Source organism: Leuresthes tenuis, unplaced genomic scaffold (assembly GCF_036924035.1).
Source record: "Leuresthes tenuis unplaced genomic scaffold, fLeuTen1.0.hap1 SCAF_18, whole genome shotgun sequence".
NCBI lineage: Eukaryota > Metazoa > Chordata > Actinopteri > Atheriniformes > Atherinopsidae > Leuresthes > Leuresthes tenuis.
In genome coordinates, this window is record NW_027325372.1 from 8,453,698 (window position 1) to 8,481,518 (window position 27,821).

Below are 27,821 nucleotides of genomic sequence, written 5' to 3' on the forward strand. Positions count from 1 at the left end.
GAAATGGCAAGTGGCGCACACACAAAGATGTAGTCATCAAAAAGGTGTGTATATGTGCACAAGGACAAGCGTCTCCCTGTGACTGATCCACAGTTTGTAGTGATGACTTGACTTACAGCCTCCATTACTGCTGATACTGAATTATGCAGTTTTACAAGTGCCAATCAAAATTAAATTTTTATATAAAGGCAAAGTTAGACATCCATCCATTTTCTATACCCGATTAATCCAACTCAGGGTCGCGGGGTTGTTTGTCTGAACAAACTGTGCACAACGACTGTACACCTCAAGCTATGTAACCACTGGCTACCTCATGTTACCTTTCACACAGAAGAAGCCTAATTAAGAGGATCTCAACAGAGAATAATGTATTATTGCCTTATCTTAACTGTGTATTCAGCTGAGCCTAATTATGAGGACGTGCGAGTGCCTGATATGCATGTGCAGGTGTGTGCACACTGAGAGCAGGAGGGGAAGGTTATGTTAATTAAGAAGGTCCAAATGCAGGTGCACCAACAGAACATGTGGGCAGAGGACAGGCCAGGGTGACATCTGCTTTTCAAACAGTCTGGTTGACAGCAGACTAGAAGCTTGTGCTGCGAATCACAAGTTCCACCGAGCCAGAATTACTTCGCATTTGCTGGCAAGTCCAAAAACCTGAAGCCTAAATAATACATTTTGTGCTACTCAAACTTCTTAGTTCTGTGGCACATCAAACATACTGTTTAACAGGTCTGTGCATATAAATATTCCCTCAACTAATAAACCATAATACGGTCAGGAGATTAATTAAAGTTTGGTGCATTTAACAGCTGATTGATGACTGAAATTCAAAATGTAGCCACCTCTCGAGAAGGTTAGGGGTCCAGTGTATGTTATTGGGGTGATCTGGACAGGTTTAACATGCCTCACTTAAACCATAACTGTTAATACACCTCTAAGTCTCAGTAAGCAAGTCACATGGACTGAGGAGTAACTGTTTATTGGAACCTGTCATATCATGAAATGTGGTTAATGTGGATATACCTTAATACCTAAGAACAAATGATAAGCAGCATATCATAAAATAAGGTAAAACTTTGTCTTTTGTTTGTTTCATCCTGCAGAGACACTTTCTATTTGCTGATTAAAGCCTCTAAAATATGACAATGTGCTGCTTATCATTGAATGATATGACACTATATTTACATGACTTAACATGTGCCACTGACAAAGATAGATTATTTAGGATGTTTCAGTCAGCGCTTAGCACAAATCACAGTGTAAGAGGGACAGAATATCCAAAATAGAGCTGCATTCTTAGCCGTACTTCAGAAAGTGACATTTCACAGATGTTGTTTCAATTGTCCTTGATAATCCAAATTAATCTAATTTTATCATATTGTGTGTAGTAACTGTATGGGTAAAAGTTTGCTAGTCAACACTTTTTCATTATAACATCAGGATGCTGAGGCCAGTTCAATTCACTTATGTCTTTACACTGCTGCATTATCAAAAAAAACAATCGTATACATCCTCCGAGTTATGGGCCGATGAGAAGATCCAGTGTGGTAGCATTCGTCTGTATCTGTAGGTTTTATCTGGACAGCATCTGATGCCTCCTTCTCCACCCACTCTCAAACAACCCTATCACTTTGGTTCTCTGTGATAAAATAAGATTGCACAGAGGGGGTCGTGTTTCTCTGAGAAATGATTAGATGTAGAAGCTGAAGACAGATTTCATCATTAGCTGAAGCCTTTTGAAAAGGAACGAGACGAAATGGACACGAAGCGACCAGAAAAGTCGATTTAATGCCACAGTTGAAGGTGGTGTTGCTTCATCTCTTCCATCTTTCTCTGCTTCGCCCCGTCTGCCTTTCTCTAATTTCCTTCCTCATGCTTTTTCTCCCCAACTCCTCCAAATAAGATCAAAGAGCTTGTCCTCAACAGAAGGGTGAAAGGAAAAAAATAATTTTTTCATCTAAATCACTGCATTAAGATTCTACTCCACAGAAAGTTTGCCACAAGAGAAGCTAACAGCTGTGTATCTGTGCGTCATGCCTACACAGTTTTCAGCTCTAGCCACAAGAAGACATCCCTGACCTGAAATCAATTAGTCACAAATACATTCATTCATTTACATCTTCGTAGGCCCACTGGCATCAAATCCATAAACAGTCAAATGTATACCATCAAACAAGAGTGTGTCACCAGGCTTATTGAGCTTGATGACTGCCAGTGCCACCTCTGTACTAATTAATCTAGTGGTATTATCTTCACATTAAAGCTGATTGAAGAGGGTATTTTGTTCCAGAAAAATCAAGCTAATCTTGTAATCATATTATCATATGAATAAGACAAAGTATTTATCTTCTTTATAGTCAGTTAGCATGATTCACTGATGATTAAATACATGACCACCACACTCCCCAAGCATATCAAAGGCACCAGAGTGTTTGTGATAACGGTGAGGATGAAATGACTTGGATTAAATTGTACATAGACACACATGCACAAACCACACAGAGGCAAGAGAAGAGAAAAAGGGGGAATATGACAAGTGGAGCGAAAACATGCCTTCACTCAGGATTCCTCTGCTAATCCGTCCTGTCGCAGGCAACTCAAATCACAGCTTTGACTCAGACGGATATGGCTGGGAATTACAAGTGTAAGTGTCTGTGAGTGAGGAGAAAAGGATTAGGGAGAAGGAGAAGGAGAAGGAGAAGGAGAAGGAGAGGAGAGGAGAGGAGAGGAGAGGAGAGGAGAGGAGAGGAGAGGAGAGGAGAGGAGAGGAGAGGAGAGGAGAGGAGAGGAGAGGAGAGGAGAGGAGAGGAGAGGAGAGGAGAGGAGAGGAGAGGAGAGGAGAGGAGAGGAGAGGAGAGGAGAGGAGAGGAGAGGAGAGGAGAGGAGAGGAGAGGAGAGGAGAGGAGAGGAGAGGAGAGGAGAGGAGAGGAGAGGAGAGGAGAGGAGAGGAGAGGAGAGGAGAGGAGAGGAGAGGAGAGGAGAGGAGAGGAGAGGAGAGGAGAGGAGAGGAGAGAGTACAAGTGAATCCCCTTCCGTGGTTAACCCAATACTATTTGTGCGCATGTAGTGGGATCTTCCCCCTCTTTTCTTTCCAAAGTTTAGTGAGTATTTTCTTTTTGTTTGTTCAGCTGTTCATAGTCTGCTTGAATCCTTATCTATAGAACTGAACTAATGAATTTGTCAACATCAGGAAAGAAGTCGGTTATCTCCACAGACTGTCTGCCATATGTCTTGTCTTGCAGGAGGTTAATCTCCTGCAATGAAAACAACTCATCTTGCAGTCTGGTGTTGCAATGTCAGAAAACTGTGATAGGGTATCGTCTTCAAGCACGTCTTCATCATCACTGTTCACACTCACAGAATTTGTCTCACCGTCTGCAGCACTCTGCTGGTTGTAATCACCGTCTACTCTGTCTGTCCATCCGTCCTCACAGTGTCAGACCTCTTGTCCTCTGTTTCACTGTTTTTATTCATTACTGTCACGTGACCTGTTGCTCTCAGTTCCATTTTGTGAAAGTGAAGCTCGTTTTTGTTTTATAGCTCCAGTGTTGGTGCCCTCATTACTATCTTGCTTGGCTTTTTCATTTTGTGGGGGTTCGGCTAAGGTCTGATCCAGCTGCTTGCGGGTCTGCCTGTGGCCAGCAGAACCTGTTCCATGGTGTGCTCAGGGTTAGCCACAACTCTAACCCCATGACTGATAGACAAGGCAGGGGAACCCTCACCAGGGAGGGACGCCATGAGTCAGTAGAGGTGAAGTCCTATTAAATACATTTCTTTCACCAAGTCTGGAAATGCATGAATTAAATTAAACCTCTTATTTTTTTTATTAGGGAAAGGAAGAAAGGAATCCAGGAAAATCACAGTCCAAACATCCCAAACTCACTCAATAGCTCTATGCACTCACACGCCCAAACTCCCAGCATGCAGTGAGAGGAAAGAAGAGAAGAGGAGAGGAGAGGTTTTTGGTTAAGTTACTAAGCTATTGCAGGAAAAAAAAGATCACTGTGAAACCATAATTTACAGGCAAGGGAACTTAAATAAAAACAGTTGATGGATTCCAGCTGACAGCATTTTTCCAAGAAGAAATTAGCAACAGTCCTCTCTCAGAACTTAAAACAGCACTGAAGGATTTCATATTGTCCACCATCTGACACTCGAGAGGCTCCACCCTGAGCCATCGCTATAGAATCAGCACCAGCTCCACACTCCCAGATGGCAAGCTTGGCAGGACGAAATAAAAAGTCCTCTAGTGCATGCACTGCCTTCTTTTATGCCTTTGCAGACAGCTGACGGTTGAGGATTTTGAACAAATAAATGTACGAGTTTCACAGCCCACATTTTGATTGAGAAGAGGGCAAGTAAGGAACAGAGGTGGAAGAAGATATATGTGCCCATTTATAGACTTTTCATGACACTTCCTGGAGCCTACATAAGTATGTATATCTCTAGTACTATCCCTGGTCACATAGCAAATTCCATTCGCATGTAACACCAACTGCGCACTCACTTCCCTCTGCCCCACTTTAACCTGCCTCACATCACTATGAACACATACCTTTTTCCACATGTTTTACAGAGGCCAAAGTTAAACTCCTGGCTGTCTTCAGGCAGAAACACGTGTGAAATTAAATCTCATTCTGTGCTTTTATAAGTGTGAAAAAAACTTGGAAATTAGCCTCTGTTAAGTGGAAAGGTGCTTTTTGAGCAACCAGCGAGCCGCTAAATTATGCAGAAATCGTCCTCAAAATATGACTCCATGTTAGGAAGAAGAATTAGGACGACGCTAAACTTGTGGGGCTAATATTTTTAGCAACGGGTGTGTCTACAGTAAAAAGCTGTCAGACTCCATCTCTAATGAAGTACTGTAATTTCTGCCCATGAAGTTATGTTGAAGGGAAAAAATCTGACCTGGATCTCCAAATAATCATTGAGCACATTCACTTCCTCATATTGATGGCACACCATGTGAAGCAATCAATCACTTCCAAAAAAGTTTGGCGACAATCACCTGCACTCACCACCGGCTCCAGCTACTTAGTGGTGGGGTGCAGCATCGTGAGCTGGGAAAAACACAAGTGACAACACCTGAAACTGCGGGGTTAATTTAAATGAATAATCCCTTTGGATTGTCACTTCACTTTTGTCATTTATTACTCTGTTTCGCCTCTAATCTGTAAAATTTCCATTTACTTCTGAGTTGCATCAGCCATCAGACAGAATTACCAACAGCTCCTCGCAGAAGTCTAAGAATTACTTTTGTGCACTAAAGAAAGTTCACAAAAGAAATGTGTTTCTTTGAGCTCTGCTTGATTAAAATGATTTTTCAGCCCTCGTCTCTTCTAAAAGATCCTGTCAAACATACTTTCCTTTCTCCAGTGTAGTCTGTTTTATAATCTTATAATCTATAATGATTCTGATAGTTCTCTATCATCAGACATCAGTTATTAAATCATGCACATGCTCTTAGTTATTATTTATAAAGTAAAATATTTTCTATTACTGCTAATCAAGAGTAAGCTCATTACGTTTCAGGTCCTGGGACTAAAACATCCCTTTTAATCACTTAATGATTGAAAAAATAATTGTTTTCTTTTTGCTACTGGTGATCTTCACATTTTTGTCGGCATTGATGCTTTTCATAGTTGAATCCTTATTTTTGTTATAGTTGTTATATTCCTGTCGAAATGATCAAGATAATCACAGTTATTTGAGATAACTGTGATCACGTGAGCTGAATCGTTGTCTTCAATCATCTGTAGCTACAATAAAAGAGAAATGTTAGTTATCCAAATTGTTTTCCACAATTTAATGACATTACATTTCTGTTTATACAAGTTATCAGGCATTTGTTTTTAACAGACATGATGTCCTTTATAAGGGTTATATGAATGATTGAACTATTAATAGTCTTATCCTATAAAAGTGGCATAAAAACGGTCGGATAGAAACTGTTAAATCATGAATCCCAGTTATTTGTATCGCAACTAGTCATCAACTAAAATTCATAATTCTGTCAATCCGAATATCAGGCAGATTTGTTTGCATATTGTTCAGGAGCTGGAGGGTTATCAGAGGCTCCTCAGATAGCTACTCCAAAGAGTAGTGGAGTATTCATGACGTCCTTCCACAGTGATCAATAAACTCGCCTTCTATCTGCTGTGTTCACAAACACAAACAGAACGAACACACAGCATCACAACTTTATCTAATCACAATGAAACTACAGGGCTGATAACTTCCTGCCAAACTGGTGAAGTTGTCGCTTTCACGTGGAAACATCAAGCTCCGTGTTGCCGTTGCGTTCAGCCGATCTCAGATATATCGGATGCAGACCGTGCGCCAACACATTCCACCAAGATAGCAGGAAACCCATTGATTTTGGTGTCCAAATTAGAGATCACAACAACTCTCTTTTCACAGTTTGCATAAGAGAGTGTGCTGCAGTACATCTATCTGAGTTGATTCATGCAAAGTGTATGCTTTTAAAGTAACAGATACTGAATGCACATAGATTTCAGTTAATGATCTAAAGATTCAACTATTGTGAAAGGTGGGAAAGAAGGAAAAAACTAATACATCAACATACTTAGAAAGCACAAGTGAGTTGGGGGTAAGTAAGCCGCTTACAGATCCCTGCCCTGTCTGGGGAACCTTATGACGCTAAATGGGCCCTAGTTTACCATCTGACAGTATATCCACAGGGAACCGGGCCAAGCAGCTTTAATTTGCCTGACATCAGTTTAAAAAAAACCTTAATTGACTTTATAAACTTTATAGCTTTTTCTCAAGGGGAGGGTTAAGAGCCAGATTGTTCTGTTTGGCATCAGCTTTCTCAGGGGAATGAAGCCTTTAAAGGGATTCTGAAGGCAGATAAAAGCCTTCTCCTCCAGCAGTGGCAGAAATACAATAGCCATGTTGTCATTCTTGCATACACCTTCCAACGGGGTTCTTTCAATACATCTTTAGTATTGAGGCAGAAAGCATGCAGTGTCAGCCGACTGTTGCAGAATGGTTGAAATCGATTTAGTATCTGAGGCTAGTCACCCTTTCGCTCTCTCTTAAGCACTTGTATCTCTGCCAGGTAGCCCCATCGATTGGGCTTTCCCCTCTGATTTGGTTCCCGGTTATAATGAATGAGGGGCAAGAACACAAGATCACAACCGCTTTAAAACCAGTGATGGGTAGCCATGCGAACAACTTAAACTCTGGCAAAATCATACCCAGAGCAGTGTATACAGTTATGTTTACTGATTGGAGGCTGACTGTTGTTAGCAAATATCTGTCTCACTGAAGAGTTCAACCTTTTTTTTTGGCTGAAACGAGCACATGAAATCAGCTCTTGTGCCTGAGAACAGTAGATTCCTACATAGTTCATATGACTTGGAGGTTTTACCTGAACACATGAGTAATTAAAATAAAGCAGCTTGAGTCGGATTGAAATTCAAATCACAACCGCCTGGGTTTAAACAAATATTGACTGCACAGATATGACTCTGTAAGAGCCCTGACTTACAGGTAGAACCTGTCAGAACCCAACAATGGTCAATATTACAAGGCCACTATGCCTATCAGACAGATCACTCGTTACATCACCTTGCTCTCCTAAAAAAAAGGATTTCTTATCAATTGCCTCACTAATTAGGTTATAAAATGGTCATTTATATTAACAGTATATACAGCTATGGAGAGTGCATTCACCTCAGAGGTGAGCTGGGATATTGTAAAACAGTAAAAAGGCAGGAATGAGTTCATGAAGCGTTCCCTATGACAGCAGAGCTGCATGAGTGTGTTGGAGAATAAGCTCTGCTTTCCCTGTTGGGTGCCATGGAGGGGGTGGGATGGATTGAACCATGATGGAGCCACACAAACCACCTAATAGTAATAGCCTCTTTCAACAGGATAACTCTGCACCATGCCAGACAGCAAAAAAATGGCTTAAAGACCATAAGTTCAAGTTGACTTGGCCTCTAAATCCTCCGGATCTCAGTCCGATCAGGCATCTGTGGGATGGCTAGTAAAACAAGTCCAGTCACAGGAGGTTTCACATGAAAACTCAGAGGATGTAAGGGGGCCTGATAACCACGAACACTTTAAAGGTCTGGTGGAGTCCATGCCTTGGCTGTGCTGGGGTGTTTTGGCAGCACACTGAAGGCATGCACTATGTTGGGCAGGTGGGTTTAATATTGTGGCGAACTGGAGTTTATCCCCATTTTAATCATTTGTCAGAAAGAGAAAAAAAAGGGATTCACTACCAAAAATGTTGTCATATTACAATTTCTCTTTGGTCATCTATGAACATAAATGGCAGTAAACAAAATAAGTGTCATCATTTCAGTCTGCAGACATATAAAGTCACCATATCTGCCTGCTCCCTCTGTTTAAATGGAGGTCTGTCTGTTGTCATCAGCCCTTAAACCATGAAGAAAATAGCGTTATGTGTGGTGGAATCTGTACATACCATGCTCTGATAAACCTGTGCACAAGCTGATGCTGTGAAGCTTGTTTTAATTAGTTGCCTATGAGTTGCCTTCAGGTGCTTTTAAATGGCAGTGAGATCTTAAAGGAAGCATTTGCAGTAGAGTGACACCCATTTTAGACTCAGAGCAGACAGGATGTCTTACTTTGATCTCTTTCAGATGTCTTTCAGGAGCCTGCATCATCTAAGGCCAAGCTGAACATCTCCTCTCACACTCACGCTTTAACAGTTTTAATGGGCAGAAGAGGTCTCCTATTAGATTAAAAAAAAACAAAAAAAAACTTTGATTTCAATGTTCTTCAAGAGAAAACAGTAGTTCTTCAAACGTCAAAAGCATCTTGTGACCCAGTGATTAGTAAAATCCCTCTTAAAATCAGCTCTCCAGTCAAGTAATATGTTATAAGTTCTAATAACCTCCATCATTATAAGAGTGAAGGCAGTGATTGGGGGGAACAAAGAAAAGAGCATGCAGATTTCTCATAGGATAAAAGAGAGGTAATTCCAATTTAAAGCCTCCAAACCACTTGCAGAAGATGTTTATTTAATGAGTCCAGGGGAAAGGCTGAGGCTGAGAAGACAACGACACTCTTCACGCAATTTGTCAAGATCAAATGTTAGAATTTCTTCCAGCACCTGAGAAAGTAGCTTTCCTTTCACTGAATAAAGGCATGATGGAGAGTGATGACAGTGTTTGAAGTTAAACAAAACATAGCAGGCTTTCAGGTGATGTAAGACACAGTCACAGAGCAGATCTTCAATCAGTGGTTATCGAAAAATTAACAGCAAAATCTGGATCTTATCAAAGCATTTACATTCTTTACACACGTGGCTGTGATATTAGCTTAATGCTAAATCGTAAACAAATACATAAAATCCTAACAGTCTAAAATCCCATGTAAAGACTGAAAAACAAACATCTGCTCACTGTCCAGACCTGCGATTCCACTTCCTTAAAATGTCAGATCCCAAACTCTGAACTTGCACATAATTGTTTCAAATTATTTCAAACACAAAACATCAAGCTTAGTCTTAAATGTAATGAACAGACAGTTGTTGTAATCTGACATGCCTCATTGAAGAGATAAGTAGAGGAAACTTGCGAAGTCAGTTCGCAGCTTTCCCTCGATCAAGAAATGTTTTCATCGTAGGTGTCGAGCCTAAAAGCATTCCTGAGGCGTCTTGGACGATTTGGTGTTCGATCTGTTGACTGTGGTTTGCTCGGCTTAATAACACCAGACTCATTTTTTGTCAGGGAAACGGCATTTTTTTAAACACCCTCTGCTGGAGCATAAACAACTGTCTATCACATTTATACAGAGACAATTTTCAATTCCAGTTCTCTCGTTTACTTTCCCTGTTTGGCTGAAGCCTGATAGGACGCTTTAGGGCAGGTGCAAAAATCTGAAGAAGTGTTGCAGCTGAATGTTTGCCAAACCAACTTGCTTTACACTGCCTCTGTAAATTCTGAAATAAATACTTAGTTTTACAGATAGTCTGTACAAACTAGATGCATGATTCAAAACATCCCAGCCTACAGACATACAGAATGAACAGATATGAGTCAAAAAGGTCATGGAGACCTAATGCCAAATTGCAAAAGCTAAAGAGCACAAAAATGCTTGAAGGTCAAATTCCTCACTCAGACCTTAAGGGAACAATGTTCCCAAAGTAAATCCAGAATGCTTCTCCTTGAGCAACAATGCATTATGTTGCAAGAAAGCTTAACCAGTGCAATATATCAAAGAAGGAAAATGTTATTAGCTGCTGAGGTATAAAACGTACTGCAACCAGATTTCTACTGTCCTTGTGATGAATATCAGAGATGTGTTCCCCGGTTTTAACTGGTCTGGTAGCTTTTTCCAGTATAAGCCAAAACACATGGAGATTTGGTACTGCATGTAATGACACACTTGATGTTAAAAAATGATCCTGTACATGGGTGGATAAATGCGGTGGCTTTATATGTGCATTTGCATGGAGCATAATTACTGCATGTATAATTTCCCCGAGAAAATTATAGACGAAGCGCTTCATTTGTCTGATAAGCAGCATTCATGCTCAAAACATTACAGTGAGGTAGAAATCAAATAAATTGTACTGGGAGCATTTGAGTGTTTTTTTGTTTTTTTATGACAAATAAAAACTCCAGAGACCTTCTTACAATTTACATTTCTACTTTGTATAAGGCTAAATCTCGCTTTGCTGTGTAATTTATGTTCTCAGTAGATGCTGCATCACCTCAGAACAACCCAAATTTCCTTCAAATCAAATTTTAACCAGAGTTAACCTTTCTCATATTAGTCCACATTCTACATTTGCCTGTACCCTTTAAAGCAAAAAGCTTGCCATTGTGCACCTTTAAATTATGTTACACATGTGACCTACATATATTACAACAGGACAATTATGTTCAAAACATAACCTGAACAGAAACACTCTGTTGCGCAGTGCAACAACAGTTTAACCTCTAATTGCTTACATAGCCCTTAAACTCTGTAACACAAAGCAGAAATAATTGGAACTGCACTTGACATTAAATGCAACAAAATGCTAGGAAAAAACAATCTCCCTGAAGAAATAGAAATTTTAAAAAACATCCCGATACCTCCCGTGTAGGCTTTGCGGCTACAGTGCCCCTCTGACCCCAGCAAAACAATTAAAAAACTCTTGGCATACAAAGAGCCTCTAATGGGCCACATATGCGGCTGCTAATAAGACAGAGGTACAGGCACCTGCTGTGTGAAGCCTACTAATTCTGGACAACGAGCATAGAGGTGGAGGACGGGAAAGAGGAATAGATAAGAAAGAGAAGGGTATAAAGAGCAAGTATAATAAACTAAGGGGTAGTGAAGTTTGGGGGGGGGGGGGGGGGGGTGCAACAAACTGAAAGGACAAACAGAGGGGAAGACAGGGAACCAGTTAGTAAAGAAATGGAAAAAATTAAAGAACTAATCTTCCAGCTAAGGGCCATCTCTCTCCTGGTCTTTTTACAGTTAGGAGGCTGTGTTTGTTTATCATCAGGCCTTGGCAGACTCTGCTCTTCAGATAAAACTAACCGCCAGTACCACTGAAAATCATTACACGCACAGAGCCAGCAGCTAGCTCACACGAGTCTGGAGAGGAGAGAAGAGCAAAGCCAGACAATGTATGGTTGTTCTGTTTGAAATTACAAACAGCCCCCTTGCTTTTAATTTCTCCTTTTCTCATTTGAATAAAGAGGATGGGCTCGGTAATTAATGAGGTATTAAAAAAAGCAGGGCTGTGTGCGATGAGAGCAGGGGAGGAGGAGGATAAGGAGGGTGAGGGGGCATGGGAGACAGACACAGCGGCATCAGAGTGGGAGAGATAGTAACTAAAAGAGGGAAGAGAAACAGAGGAGCTGTGGAGAATTAATAACAGGCCAGATCTCTCCAAGGCCTCCTTAATGGGCTGTGACAGGAATTTATTCACACTTAGGCTGGTATTAAATCAAACGCGAGGCGAGTGGCAGTGGCAGGCTGCAGCACAGGGGTGGGGCAGGTGGAGCACCGAAAACGAAGGAACTCTGCCATGTCACACAGGTCTGGCATTACAACCCCCCCCCCAGGGTGGAGGGTCATCTTCAAGGCCCTTGGGACAGAAAGAAGGATGGCGAGATGGGGCATGCAAGGGATGTATGAAGAGAACAAATGATGAGTGATGTGCCAATGACAAGACAGCCTGTCCCACGCCCCAGATGGAATGATTATGAAGCAGTCCAGAGCCACTATGAATCATCCTTCCTCCATTCTGCAAAATGCACCGTCAGTCAGCCAGACAGCAAGCCATCCAATCAGTCATTCAGGCAGGCAGAAAGATGGCTGATTCTCACCGATTTGGACAGCACTTGATGTAGACATCTGGCAAAAATGGAAGCTACTTAAAACGCAAAGCTCCATCAGAACTACCACTATCACAATTCTACTGTCACATTCATTTGTTCATGTTCTTAGTTTTCCCTAATTAACTGGCATGTGACCATTAAGGAAAGGCCATCATTTTTGGCCACTTGGGTGCCACAGAATTCGGTCTTTGTTTTCCTGGAGCAGAAACATGTGGGTGACTGGAGACTCTGAATTGATATGCACAATCACATTCTACAGCTCTGTGGCACAGAGAATGAGCAATCACAACTCATTAAGCACCAATGAATTATAGCTAATGCATCTTAAACATTTATGCAAACCTTGTTGACTTTCACACATACTCAAATAATCTTAACCTCTTCCTGTACACACAAACACTCACTGCAAGTAAAAGCTGCCTGCATGCAGCACCTACTTACACACATTCAACCACAGTTAAATTAAAACAGATATTGTCACAGAGTGTGATCTTAGTAAAGACACTTGTGGAGAGGAATGAGAGCGATGCCTCCCCCCTCCATTCTTTCCAACTCCGGGGCAGATTGCATCACCATCAGTCAGCCTGACTCCGACAAACAGCAATTACCTCAATCGACAGATAACGAGAGCAAGACTATCACTCACAGCTAGGATGTCCCATAAAGCAGCCCGACATTACCATGAAGTAGTCATTTATCGGCCCCTCCTCTTGCCACCTCCCTTCTACTAGTTCTTCACCCTACACTGATCTTTAAGTCAGGTACCTGTTTACACCGCCAGCTTAGGGGATGGGCTTCTGGCCCGGGGTTATGAGGAGTGGGATTAATGGAGGGAGAAGTGGAAACAACCAAAAGGGTCAGGGTTACTACCTTTCTGGACTAGATAAAGTTCTTTTAAGGCATTTTCTCAGGGAACAATAAACAATACTTTTTACTGCCTGCATAAAATAAATTGAGAGGAAACAAATATAATTCAACAAGCAAAATGTTGAAGAGATACGGGGACTGTAAATCAGATTTGGCTCAGGTGGAAAGTGGCAGTAGGTGGTACTAATGGCAGAAATGGAAATTTGTTCTCTACCAACTCCACATGCCAATATATCCTTCAGCAAGAGAATAAAAGACAACAGGCTAGAGCTCCCACTGATGTGTGACAATGCATATATAAGAGCATCTAAAGTCCTTTGTAGAAACCAGCTGAAGTCAAAGGTGCTGCAGATGATAGAAATGAAACAGCCTTGGTGCACCGTGCTTCTGTAATGACTTCATGGCATCTGACAAGAGAATAAGCTCATAAGTGTATAATGAAATACACCAAGTCTTAATATTCACATAAGTATTAAAAAGTGGATGGAAACTTTACATTAAAAGGCCATTTCTCCTGTTTTTTCTTGAAATTCATGTGGAACTGAAGCCACATATTCATTAGGATGAAAATTTTTCTATTCATTGTTGAAACTATAACTCAGTTAATTATCAATAAACTAAAATAGGAATATTTCCGTATCAACATCAGGCACCTGCACCCACAATCATTGCTTAGCACAAAGCATGTTGGCCCACTTTACAATGCACCATCAAATCTAAAATCTGGAAATGATGAAAATGATGAAAAAACCAAACACGTTCCAAACACAACTCATCCACGACTCTGCAAGGTTAAAGGTAAATATATTATCTGTTGCACAATTTAGAGCTATAGATTTACAAACTTACAATGTGGTTGAGGGTGACAGCTTTGGTAACATGAAACTGGACAGATACTAGAGCTGTGCTGGCAAATGTGTGCCAGATGCCTATCAAAGTAAAGAATTATATATGCATTATACACTTTTGTTGTTCTTATTAACAATGGAAAGATAAAAGACAGCATTTCCAATTTTTCCTTCATTCCCTCTTTTGAAAGCAGCCTAAATTCCGATCAATCTCTTCCGTTAAATCCTAAGAAAGATTGTGTTTGTTCCAGGGTTACTTCACTCATCTAAAAAAGCCGGATTCGTGAATTCAGAAACCTATTATGCTTTCAACTTATCACTCTGCCCATCACCCTTTTCTATGAAGATGCATTATAGCACTGTTCATTATTTACAACAGTGAGTGGATTTAAATTTTGATAGAAGCTTTTTTCAAAAAAGAATATCTACTTTCAGTCCTCCTAAGGGGAGATATGAAGTTAAACCAGCGTGACATATCTGCTGGAGAGTTTGAGGCATGCTTGGACTTATCTTTTCACTTATGCATCAATCTTCTCTCTCCGTCAGCATTCTGTGACAGAAGACATCCAACTTTCCGTGCTGCTGCCGAATTCCATCAGTTTTCTGTTATTCTCTTTGAAGACACTATCTGAATGGGAACAGCTTAACTCTGACAAACCACAGTTGTCTATACATTCATCGGTCCATTCTCCCATCTCATCATCTTTTACCTGTCTCTTCTTTCCTGTACATCAACAAGTCTCAGATTCAGTGCTGCTGCTGCACACATCTTCCTTCATTTCAAATGCAACACACGGACATTGTTTCGGACTGTTTTTTTCCCTCTCAGTGTTTTCTTTGTCCTTTACCCTCCACTTCACACATCAACCCTCGCTGACAGCATGGCTATCTGTCTGGTCATCCATCCATCCATCCATCTTCAAACAACTTTCCCCGCATCAACAGGCCATTTCTGTCTTTCGCTTCACGCAAACAGGTCTTTTCACCTCTATCGCAAATCATTCATCTTCTACTCCTTCAGCCTTTTTATTGTAACATTTTCTCTGCTATTTAGTTCCCTGCCTACCCTTTTCTCCTTGCCTTTTTTTTTTTTTTTTTATCTCTCTCAGTTTGCTACCACCTCACCCTCCCCCCAATCGTCCGCTCTCCTGCACTTCTCTCCTATCTGGCTGAAATGACAGCAGCAGATGTTGCCAGGCCACAAACATCTGCTTCACTTGTCCCGCTGCAGCTTTACTCTGCTGATCAGACTAACCGCTTTAACTCCCCAAAGCTTGCTGTTCTTACTGCTGTCATGCCGCTGGGCAGCCTGGGCACAATCACAGCTAAATATGTCACTAACACATGAGGCCTATGCCAAATATCTGATAGGCAGTTTGGAGAGGCGTGTTTCCAATAAGCTTCAGTTATTGCTTCTGTATAAATAACATAAAAAAGGATTAAGCTTAAATGCTAAAAACATATTGTTGTTTAGTGGCATTGCTGTAAAAATGTCACCGAAGCAAATTAGTGGTGAAACAACACTTTTACAACAAATTTACTTCAAGCCCTATTAGGCCACAATATGAATGAGACGGACTACTTTAAGTCCAAATCAAAACACACAGCTGATGTTAGCCGTTTGCATGTCTTTTTTCACACTAACCCATACAGCTAACCGACAGGCAGTGTGTACTGTTTATCATTTATTTGGTAGACTAGATTCTCTGTTTGAAGTTGCCATTATTTCTTGGCTATTTTGCACGCTCATTAGTAGTAAACTTTGTGCTTAGAGGTGTAGGTTATGGAGGCACAACATGCTCATTTTTTTCCAATTTGCCACAGTCACAGGTGCCACAGGTGTTTGCACCACGCTCACCGGGGGACAGGTGACAAGTCCTTCCTTCCATCATGAAAGGGCTCGTTCTAAGAAAGATTACGGTTATTTTGCTTTTAAGCCAGACAATTAAAACAAGCTCAGGAGCTTGAACAAGAAAATAATTTCACTGCAAATTCGTCAGAATAGTCTCAACAGATGAAGGAATGCCTCAACTCACAGCCGCCAACTCATGAAGTGAGCACTCGACTCAGGCAATTGACACCTTTGACTCTCAAGATTCACGTCCATTTACTTTTGCAGTGAAAAGTTCATAACGCATAACACCACTTCGCATAACAAAGACAGAAAGGACAGAGCAGTCGGCGCCAGGCAACAGCAAGTTATTTCATTCCTAGTCTCCCACGCTACTTGCCCTGTATAGTTTAATTATTCATCAAGCTGAATGCCTAAAGAGGCACACAATTCAATTAGCAAGAAAATAACCGAAGTAGCCTCCAGCCACCAATCTGCACCATCCATGTATAACGTTCACAAAACTTCAAACTATAACAAAACATCTATTACAATCTTTCACACCCACGCACCCCCTCCCAAACTTTTACACAAGATATGACGCATTCAAATGCAGCTAAGTTTGCTTTCATTGTATTTGTTGCCGACATAAGGTTCTTAGCGTCACACTGTGTTCCATCAAAGGACAACAAAGTATAAACTGCAAATAGAAATAGCTGCAGGGTAGCCAGCTAACAACAGCTACCTTTTTTAGCGGCCGTGCCATTTCTTTTAAAATGCTGTGTGTTAGGCGGAACTGATTGGGGGGGGGGGGGGGGGGGGGGGGTCGCTGCTGTTACAACAGTTCCTTTAAGGATTCTTCGAATACAAGGAGGAACTCTTTCCTAGTCTAAGAAGGGCAAAAAATGGAAAGACCCATCCTGCTGAGAAAGCATTTTTGGCTTTGAGAAACAGTGACTGTCTCTCCATCTCCTCCTCATCAGAATCTGAATCAGATTCCGACAGCGTAACTGTTTCCTTACTCCTTCTATCCTTCGTGAAATCAAACCATCTGGGTCGGATGTTTTTCTGGTGCTACAGCTCCTATGCAGTCTCAAAGAGTTCAGTGAAATAATCTCTTTGCTTAACTTCCAAACTGAATTCAATCACCTGTAACAAGGAATGATAAAAGCTACTCAGACTCCCTAAATTTTAGGAAAAGGTACTTTCTTTTTCTTATTTCCTTTAGCAAAGAAAATACTGGGCCATCCCTTATAAAGAAATTGGAGATCAATGAAAAACACAATTCCTTGCAGCCGCAACTTTCAAAGCGATGGTCAAACTGTTTTCATCCAGCTGTACTTTTTGTGATTCATGTAGATTAATATCAGGGCAGGAGGGTGAGTGTGAGCAGCCTGAGATGAACATATATTGAACTTTTGTGTCCTTTTTTAATTTACCTTGATAATAGATGTTAACTAGGCTGACTGAGGAGTTAAATGGCTTGTTTATTTCCCTGCCACCATGGCTCGTTTGCATACTTAATGACGACTCTGCTCCCGACCAACATTATTGTTCGAGCCCGTTTTGTTCCTTCTGATGTAGAAACACAGACACTCCCACATGCATCCAAGTGTTCCCATTAATGAACTGATCCACAGGTAATGACCCAGAAAAATGCACAAATCCACCTACACAGGCACAATGCCAGTTAAAACATTCAAGAGAGTCATGAAGATATAGAAAAACAAAAGAAGATTTTTATGACGGGCGATGAGTGTTGTGGCTAAAAAAATTCAATATCTGGACATCTTTTAAACTCAATTCATTCACAATGTGATGAATCTCGTGTTTAAAAACTGAAGCATACCTACCTACTCAAAGTGTTGAATAGTATGAGACTGTGAACATCTTCAGGAGTTAAGAGTGCGAGACGAGCTCGCCTTGAGCGTAATATGGAAGTCGGTTCTTTCAATCTCTACATACTTGGATCATTTGACAGGAATCAATTTGCATGCTAATGCTTTGCATGGGGGGAAGGTCACATCACAAACAAGGTTATTTATCACTTTGTTACAAAGGTCTCTAACGAGGGGGGGGTGGAATCTCTCACTTTCAATGCTAGTATTCTATGTCCTCTCACTGAAATTCATGAAGAGAAGATCCAATCCTGTTATTTTTTGCTAGAAAACCTAAAATACAATTCAGTGTTTCAGTCGAGTACCGCGAGTATTGGAGCAAGCTGTTGTTTGTTTATTCATGGCAGCAGGCTTTTACTGTTCTCGGTGCAGGTATGGTGTGTTTGTGGTGAAAAGGTGATGCATCTTTTGGATAGGGCTGCGTGCGGTTGAGTGCAGAGTTCACACACTGTAATGTTTCACTGTGGCGTAAACATTTAAAAGCAGCTAGAGGAACTGTGCTGCGCTCTCGAAAATAACCAATTCTCATCTCTGCCGCTGACATTTCTGACCTTGGACCATTATCATTGCGGCAAACACAGACGGCTTGGCATGCACAATCTGCACAGACCCAGCACAATGCACATACAAAGAGAAGGAAAAGACGAGGGTTTCAGCCAGCACACACACATACTGAAAGAAAGTGTGAAGGCAAACACAATCTTGTCTCTCTGAAGAAAGAACAAAAGCTCTTATTCTTTCCCTCACTCAACACAAAATACAAACAAACAAACAAAAAAATCATGACAGATTGTGAAAACCAAAATTCCTCTAAAATAATGCATGATGTGGAAGAGGAATCTCTGGCATGCTCCACTATTCATAACTACTGACCTGAGGTGAGATGCAGGCACTGCTGGGAGGTATTGTGTTTGGCTGCTGGTTCTTTATTTCACCTGCATTTATACAGGATGTAGGTTTTATTGGCCCTTATCATTTGAACATGATAATTTAATGCAATCTTGATGGGCCTATTTCCCAGAGAGAGATTAAACGAAATCCTGGACTCAAAACAATCTACGTTGACAAATGCCAAAACATCAAGGAGCAGGTTTTGCCAATGTTAAGAGAGAGTCTGTGTCACCTTTTAGTGGTTACACAGCACTGCTGTGACAAAAAAAAATAAATATATCCTGTATTTTTCTTTTATGTTAAAATCATGATCTTATCTCAGTGATGCTGGAGTGATTTGTCATGGTGTGCACTCCCAAGCAACTAAGTAGCCGAGTCATTTTAAACCATTCCATAAAGATCTTTGGGTCAGGGTGCAACAGCGCTGGCAAAAGTTCTACTTTTAAGATGTTACCCAAAGTTTCCTTTCTTTTCACCCTTTGCATCTGGATGGTGCAGAAACACACAATGCAGGTGGGAGGAAAGGCGCAAACAGGTGGGAGGTTCATGCAAACGAGTTGGAGCAAAACTCTTAGTTTGCATTTGAGAGGGAAATGTTTCTAACATTTTGCACTGAAGTGAGATCCATAACTGCATCTCTTTCTATAATCACTGAATTTCACCAACAACAACCAAAAAAATGCAGCGCACTAAAGGAGAAATGCTTAAAATTCAGACAGTGGATGTTTCTATACCAGCACAAAAAGTTTATTGTGTATGAAGCAGGAATAACTGAAAATCTGTCTGTGTTCATCTCTAAAACAAGGATAACTGATTTTTACAGAGTCTGTTGTCCATAACTGCTTTATACTGCATGAAACGGCTGTCCTTTGGCTTGTAAAATTACTGCAGCCTTTGAAGGCAGCAGGACTAATATGTTGTTGAATGTGCAGCCTTTGATATAAAGTGTCGTCCTTTAGCACTACTGTCCGCTGTGTTTATCAAATCATGTACAAATGACAACCAGCTGTTCCAAAGTGATCCAACATAATACTGCAAACATCAGAGTTGTCAGTTTAAAGCAGCTCAACAGTTCTGTGTGTCGATGTCGCCTTTTCAGCTTTCTTTTTACCGCAAAAATTCTGTATATGAAGTTTGAAACACATTTTTGTGCAAATGCTAAAACAAAAAACATACCATCTGCATCTGGCTGGAGATCTGAGGTGGTGACTGTTTAGATTGTACCGCTCTGTGTTTGTCACCCGTTGGCAGGTGTGACATGAAACCAGTAACTGCAAATGGCTAAGATTGACATTACTGAACCTCACGTCCTCCGGTTTACACCTCAAAAACATTGCTGTCCTAATGCATGTTGAGGTTCTACATCTACATGTACCAAGGTGTGCTCGGAGACACCCTCACATGTAAGATGGTGGTTACACATGTAAGTCCATCAGAAAGGCAACCAGAATATGCTGCAATAAAGTATTCAGTATGTTTACATTCACTCACCGTCACGCAGTTCGCACACATTGCATATTTGTGAAAGTAATGCAGGCATGAAATCCAACGTTACTGTTTAAACTTTAATCTTCCTGATGATAAGGGATCCTAAATACTGCCATTACAGCAACTTCAAACACAATATCACTCCTAATCTTAATCAGTCTTTTTTATAGCATAAAAAATAAATGCATAATTATCTAGACTAATTATTCATAGAATCAGTGTCTAAGGCTATTGTTTGAGGCAGGAATGACCTCCTGTTTGTATTACAGCAGACTGGAAGAAGCCTCTGACTGAAGGCACTGATCAGTATGTTGTGCAATGGGTGTGCAGTGTTGGACATTATATTTAGCAATTCATGTGGCATTCTTCTTTGCTCCGGGAGCTCCAGAGCAGTCTCCAGCACAGAGTCAACGTCTTTACCAGTTTGTCCGTTTATTTGAGTCACTGCCTGTGATGCTGCTGCCCCAACAGATGGCCACAAATAAAAATGTACTCTCCACCACAGACTTAGAGAAGATAAGCAATGTTTTGCAGCAAACACGGTAGGACATAAACTTCCTCAAGAAATACAGTGTGTTGCATCCCTTCTTGTCGACAGATTTAGCCTGAGATTTGCAGATCAAATGGCCAGGAATAAATATGTCTGCACAAGATAACGATTTGGGCCTTTTTTGGGCAATTTCTATAACTATAGTAACCACAAATGTCACACCATCAAACAGGATGAGACCTGAGTTAAATCTTAAAGTATGAAATATCACATTAAATGGACGGTCTTTTCCACAGCTTCCTTCAGAACAACTGACTCTGTCCTTCATTTTAAAAGTGTATCATCAATGTGTAAGAGTCATTATAACATCCGTTGCCATGGTATTCACCCTGTTTGCCTCGAGCATTCAACTCGCACGACATTTCAAACTCGACTGACACAGCATGTCAGTCTGAAGAAAAGCTCCATGCTCTGCACTATAGAGTGACATAATTCAGCTTCTCTATCAGAGCTGAGCAAAAACATATCTGACAGTGAAAAAAAACCTGAAAAAGCTTTTACGTGTATTTGATATCTGACACTTGAAACTGCTCAAAAAGTGAACACCTTCCTCCCAGGAAACAGAAGAAAAAAATGCTGTCAACTCTTCTTTCTCCTGGTAAATACATAATATATATATATATATATTTATAATATATATGTATTTATATGCTACCAAGTTATCTGATCAGCTTGTCTTTTATGTATATTATGATTTTTAATGGTTTATGATCTGCATCCATTAGTGGAAACAGTCCAACATGTCCAACCACTCTAAATACTTTTCTGACCAGAAATGGGAGTTGGGTCCAAAAAAAAAAAAAACCCAACATCACTGACGTGTCACACCAGTCTAGATGTCATGCTCACACTTTAGTCTCCCTCATGAACAACATACAGAGATGTGTGAACTCTCAGAAAGTGGCCCCCCTGTTTCTCTGGAAGGCTGAGCAGTATGATATGCTGATAACAAAAATAACATCCTCAAGTTCTTCCCTTTAAAAATAGTAACGAACACAGCGGTAAGCCAGCCAAAGTACTTAAACTACATGTAATACTGAACAGATATAGACGACAACAAGCTTCTCAGCGTGACTGTTTATGTTATGTATTCTTCTTTCATGCCTGTGAGTGTTAGTCTGTTTGTTGCCCCCAGAGGAGGAGAATGGCTGATTTCTCATGCGATTGCTCATTTGACCGACATGTTTGATACGTCATAACTGATTAGGCATGTCCATCATCCCATTTTTACGACTTTTGCCAAGATCTTTACACTTTTTTTCAAAGTGCAACTTCAAAAGCTGCATCAAAAAGGGATTACCCAAGTAAAAAAATTGTCATATTGTTACATCTGCTTTGCACAATCCGGGCACAAACAGCAGTGATGCTAATCTTATTTACTGGACAGGTTTGTTCCAGCTTGGACCAAATCTCAGCTTCACATTGACCACTATCCTCCATTTTGCACACTGCTGCATAGTGACGGATGTCTCTTATTTTGGAGATTGAGGATTAATGATCATTTAGTTGTGATGAAGAACCCCAAACACTTTACCTATCAGCAGACTTCAATGTTTGTAGAAATTCTCCTGGTTCACAAATACAGACCCCCAACCAGGCGCTTACACATGCACAACAATGAAATCAAGTGATAGTTGAGAATAGCTGAAATGCTCAACGAAATAAAACAAATTAACGATTAGAGGTTAATGATATTTCTCTGCAGCTTTAATACCTCCTCTAAACACACAGCTCTATCAGCAGACATTAAACTCAACCGAGCTTAGCCTCCTAATTTTGTTTTGTGCTATTCAAATAACAGCTGTATGGATCTGATTTCATGCATGATTTTCATTTCTAATCTTCATGTTGTTACTAGAACTTTAATGAAGTAGCATCATGTTGTTATGCAATAAAGATTAAACTTTATCCACATTTTTAGCCCCTCCTCTTTGTCTTCCTCTTGTTGTTACAGCTGGTTGGAAATCCAACCTGTAACCCAGTCCTGTAAACATAACACAATACCTTGTTAACTTCCAGGATTTCTCTCCTCTCCTCATTGGCAGAGCGGCTCTGACCCCCTGAATGATCCTCATGTTTAGAGCTGTCGTCCTCCAAAAAGGGTATCAGTTGCTGAAAGACAAAGCAACAAAAAAAAAAAAAAAGAAAGGATGTATTAATCAAAGTAAGCAAGATAACAATAAGCAGATCACTTACACAAGTGACTGCAGTACAGTAAAATCGACACTGTCCATGTATCATATTCTGTAATCAAATCTGATAAGAAATCATGCACTTCTAACTCCTCTCTGCTCGTGTTCAGTCTTGGGTCCAAACACATTGCATGTACTGTGCATGTAATGTCTTACCTAAGAGCAGTCAAAGGCCAGATTTCCATGTTCTCTCAACTAAAGACTTCTAAGCCAAATGCGAGACACATACATGCTGTCTTATGCTCTTGTTCCCATGAAGTAATGAAAATGGGGATTCTGTGTAAGCTCTCACACTCAGGCAGAACCTGTCTCGTCTTCCTCAGAGAAACAGCACAGAGTGAGAAATGGAGACAGCGAGTGGGAGATTAATTCATTTTTAAACGCTCTGTGTGCTTGACCTTGTCTGCTTGACACTACCACGAGGCTGATGTGCAAGAGCCTTCAGGCGAGGCAGCGTTCCTGAGAGCTGGAGGGGTCACTGCTTGCTGCTTTACATCACACTGCCCCCTAGTGGTCACCGCAGGTGGGGTGGAGAGAAGGAGGTTTGCTGCAGTCACACATGAAGCGATCTGTGGATGTCTTGAGAACACACTGTTCTTTGTGTAACACACAAAGATATGAAAAACCTGCGCTGACTATGTGTGATTGATGTTATGTCAGATAATCTGCACAGAGACACAGCATCAAACAGAATCTTGTAAAAAAAACAAACACTGTGAATGTAAATTTTAATATACTAATAAGAACAATTTTGGTACAGTTTTACAAACCACAAGATTGAGTTTGTTTAAAGAAAGTGTTACAAAGGAAAAAAAAAAAAAGCACTGGATAATTTTCCCTTTCCAAAACAAAGACCGTCATACCAGACAAGATCACAAACACAGATTAGGGAGGAGAGTCTCCCAACAACTTGTTGTATGGTGGGAAAACACACCTTGCTCCAGTAACAACTTGGGAAAATTCTAATCTAAACTCTGAAAATTCTTTGGAGCATTATGTTTGACTTCGATGTTTGGCCCAAAGTTGTGCAGCTGGAGCCAAGGCCCTGCACAGACTAGACAGTGATTACAAAAAAACACTGGATTTTTTGGCGGCAGTGACTAACTATTGCATGATTACAGCTGAAGTATGCCGACGCTGAGACTAAGCCAAAATCAATAAAAAGAATAAAGACTGCAAGGTAATGAGTGAAAACTAAGACAGTATGGGGTTGAAAAGGAGCTAAGTGACGGGTAGGAAAAGAGCAGAAAAAAGGTCAAAAGAACAAACAAAATTAAGAAAAGGCTACAGGATCATTTAAGAAGCATAAATAAAGGAACAATGAGGCCACGAGGGGAAAAAGAGTGACAAAAAGATGTAAAAATCTTGGAATCTTTTCCTGAAGTTTTCCAGGCAGAGCTCCATGCCAAACTGTAAACTTGGAAGGAGAAAAGACAGCAAGGACATGGGCGGGACATTATCCCGAACTATGAGCTAACCTCTAACTCAAGAAAACTTTAAGTTGCAAAAGATTTAAGCTTTTTCATTAGATAATTTAAGAGCAAAGCAAATGACATATTGAATTTTTAAAGGCAGCGGGCAGATTTTGGCAGCAAGAGGGCGGAAAATGAAATGTGCTGAGTAGGGTTGGGAAAGATGGATGGAGAGTGTATTGTGCATGTGAGTGGGTGCGTGTAGAGCTACTCAGTACGTCTGTGTGAATGTGCCTATGTGAGTCATAACCCCTGCCTCTTCTACAGAAAGATGGATGTGGTTTCCTGCCTGACAGAGAAGAATGGAATAATGAAGTTCTCCAGGTTGCCTCTGTGAGACAAAAGGAAAAGAGTGGAAAAAAAAAATCTAAGTAATAAGAAAATAGCAGGACGGACGGGCGAAGGCACTGGGAAATGAAATAGTAAGACCTTTCACTGCAGGAAATGACAGCAGACTCGGACAACAGTGAAAGAAGAAAAGAGGTAAAGTAGGTGAGAACTCAGGGGAAAACCAAAGCCAACGTGAACTAATGGGCTGATTGAAAAGAAGACGGATATGGAGAAACAGAGATATTGAGTAGATATAAGAGGAAAAGGAGGATAAAGGTGGTCAAAAAGGGAAATGCTAATTGAAAACTGTGTCAGAGTATAAGAAAATGAGGAAAAATCTGCAACAGACGACAGCTGGAGAGTAACAGGGGTAACGCTGACGTGTGCACTTGGTCCAGCTGTTCATTAAACAGGTCTGCTGCTAATTAGGCTGCAATGAGGTCACACTGCTCGAGTCATTGATTCCACTTCCTGTTTCAGGCAGCCAATAGTGAGGGCCTGTCGGGCAGGCATCTGAATTCTCCACGATGATAAATGGCATGCACGCCGGAGCCAAAATCAACAACTCTCAGCCGCAGACAAACACGGTGAGCTGAGGTATTGGCTGGTCAGCACTGGACTGGGTCTCAAGGGAAAATGAATAAACATTTAAATATGGTGGGAAAAAGGAGGAGGGTTGGTGTTACAGCAAAGGAAAATGTCAAAGAAAGTCCATCATGGATTTTGATATCGGAGCAGAACTGCAGACGAGAGTCATTTTGACCGACCTGTGGACAGACAATTCCAAATGCTTCAGAGCAACAGTGCTATTCATGCTGGAAATGTACATGGTTGCAGTCAACACAAATTTGTTCCAATTTAAGACTGGTCTCCTCCCACATCCTCCTTTATCCCCAGTGGGAGTCTGGTAAGAAAGATTAGCTCTGAGCCAATCTGTAGAAATTGTGAAGGGACTGCCGCAGTCATAAATCCAATCAAACAGTGGTGGATAGCCGCGCCGTGCCCCAGCACGCCAGCGGTTCTTAAGTGTGTGTCTACGTATGTATAAACACATGAGCTGAAAAACATGCCTTTGTGCCACAGATGTGTGCGTGCAGGAGACGATTGCGGACAAATTCAGTGAGTTTGTGAGGGCGGGCAGGGACGGAGTAAGACTAAAGCTGAAGTGTTGTTGTTCCTGAATGGTGACTGTAATCAGCAGTAAAACTGTAAAGAGACTCTGGGGACTCACCTGAAGGGACCAATGAAACTGCTGCAAGCACAGAAAAGACAGGCCTAGAGGGAGCCAGCGAGATAAGAGGCCCCCAGGGTAAAGATGTGTGTTTGTGTGTTCGGCTCTGCGAGGACATATATGCGTGTGTGAGCAAAGGGATGTGGCAGTAACAATGGCCTACTTCCTTTAAACTAACAGCTTCCTAATTTAGCTGGCAGTTAGTGTAAAAAGATCTGGGCTAAGTGTGGCAATGGCTGAGAGGATATTTAAAAAAAAAAAAACTTACAAGCACATAAAGCATATGTTGACATTTGTATCTGGGAGGATCAAGCAATTGTGTTCAATTAAAAAATTATGTTCCATGACTTCAGTGGTTAAAACCGCATCTTGTAAAATCTAATTGTGGCTGTAGTGTTTATGTAATAAAAGCATAGCTTGAAATTTGAGGCAAGATAGCATTCAAGTACCAACAGATCGTGTAACAATGAGTGGTAACAAATAAAAAATCTAAAATATCTCTAAAATGAAGTTACTAAACATTATTTTCGTCATGTAAGAGGATTTAAGATGATTATATCTTGAAGTAAAATGAAAAAAAGACAACAATCAACCGTAACATTAACGGATATTAATTCGTAAAACGTTCCCGTGGACAATCCTGCAACCCGGCGTTACTTTGCTGATCGGTCCCATCCCCCATTTGGAAACAGCCCTCCTTTACAGCAGCAGCTCAGGCAGCACGGGAGCAGTGGGCTGCATAAAAAGCACTTAGGAAAGAACATGAGGAGTCTGAGGTGTTCACCCAGCCTCCAAACTCCTCAGACACCAATATGATGGGATCTGTGGGAAGCAAGCTCGATCCACAGAGACCCCACCCCACAACCCGCAGTAACATGCCAGAACAGAACACTCAGTGACTCCGTGTTAGGCAGGTGTTCATAATGTTATGGCTGATCGCTGTGGACTTTAGCTTTATCCAATGAATGGCAGAGTTTAGTTTGCAAAACCATTTTTTTGGCACCATCTTAGTTGAAAAGTACACCACACCTTAGAGAAGCTCAACAAGCATTCAATTCAGGGTCAGCGTGTTATTTTGTAGAAAAAAAGATATTATCTCTTCTCTGGAACATGTTGATGGTGGAAAGCACACGTTGTGTTTCCACACAGGAGGTGCCAGCAACCTCACACCACTCCTCAGTGAGGTTGTTTGACATCATTTAACGTGAACATTTAACATGTTCTCTTTCTCCAACTCTTTCTTTAACTTATCCAGATGCACCACTGTCCACGTTTCAATCTTTACGCTTTATAATCAGTCAATAACTGGGCGTTGTGGTGTCATGTGCATATTCTCACCCTAAGCAGAGGAAAGGACTATGGGTATTCAGCACATGCTGTAACTTTTTACCATCTTTTATTGGACATTGTTGGAAAACAAAAAGATGATAGGAGAGACACAGACACTGGTTCTTGAGCTGATACAATTATCACATTGTTACATTTGTTATATTAGCAAAATAAGATATAATAAAAAATACTATTTTACTTTTGAGGATTAGGGTTCACACTGCTCACACTCACCCCGCTGTCCTCCTATTTAGCCACACAAATGACTTAGTGGGACTGTATGAAAATAACCAAGCATCACTTCGAAAGTTGAGGTCGCACAGATCGCTGGGACTGAATGATCTCTGGTGTTTGATAAAGGAAGCTCTGGTGATACCTGTGCTAAAGGACATGACAAAGAAGGGCAATGAAGCATCTTAAATGTAACTTAGATACTTCCAGATCATTTAACTCGGTGAAACCGTCATAAGGTCAAAAAAACACCAAACAGTTCAACAGAACCCTTCAGGCCAATCCCAGTTCCCCCCTTTTTGGCCCTGAGATTCACTCCAAC

At 40.9% G+C, this 27,821-nt stretch overlaps 2 protein-coding genes across 3 annotated transcripts in view; both read right to left on the reverse strand.

Moving 5' to 3' along the window:
• slc44a4 (solute carrier family 44 member 4) overlaps positions 1-27,821 on the reverse strand; it is a 132,637-nt gene that overhangs the window by 27,402 nt on the left and 77,414 nt on the right. The window lies entirely within an intron of this gene.
• Positions 1-27,821, reverse strand: part of med30 (mediator complex subunit 30) — a 37,198-nt gene that overhangs the window by 3,676 nt on the left and 5,701 nt on the right. For both annotated transcript variants that reach the window (XM_072370616.1, XM_072370617.1), the window contains exon 4: positions 22,719-22,826. In XM_072370616.1, the coding sequence (XP_072226717.1) occupies positions 22,719-22,826 (108 nt within the window). The remainder of the gene's footprint in view (positions 1-22,718; positions 22,827-27,821) is intronic.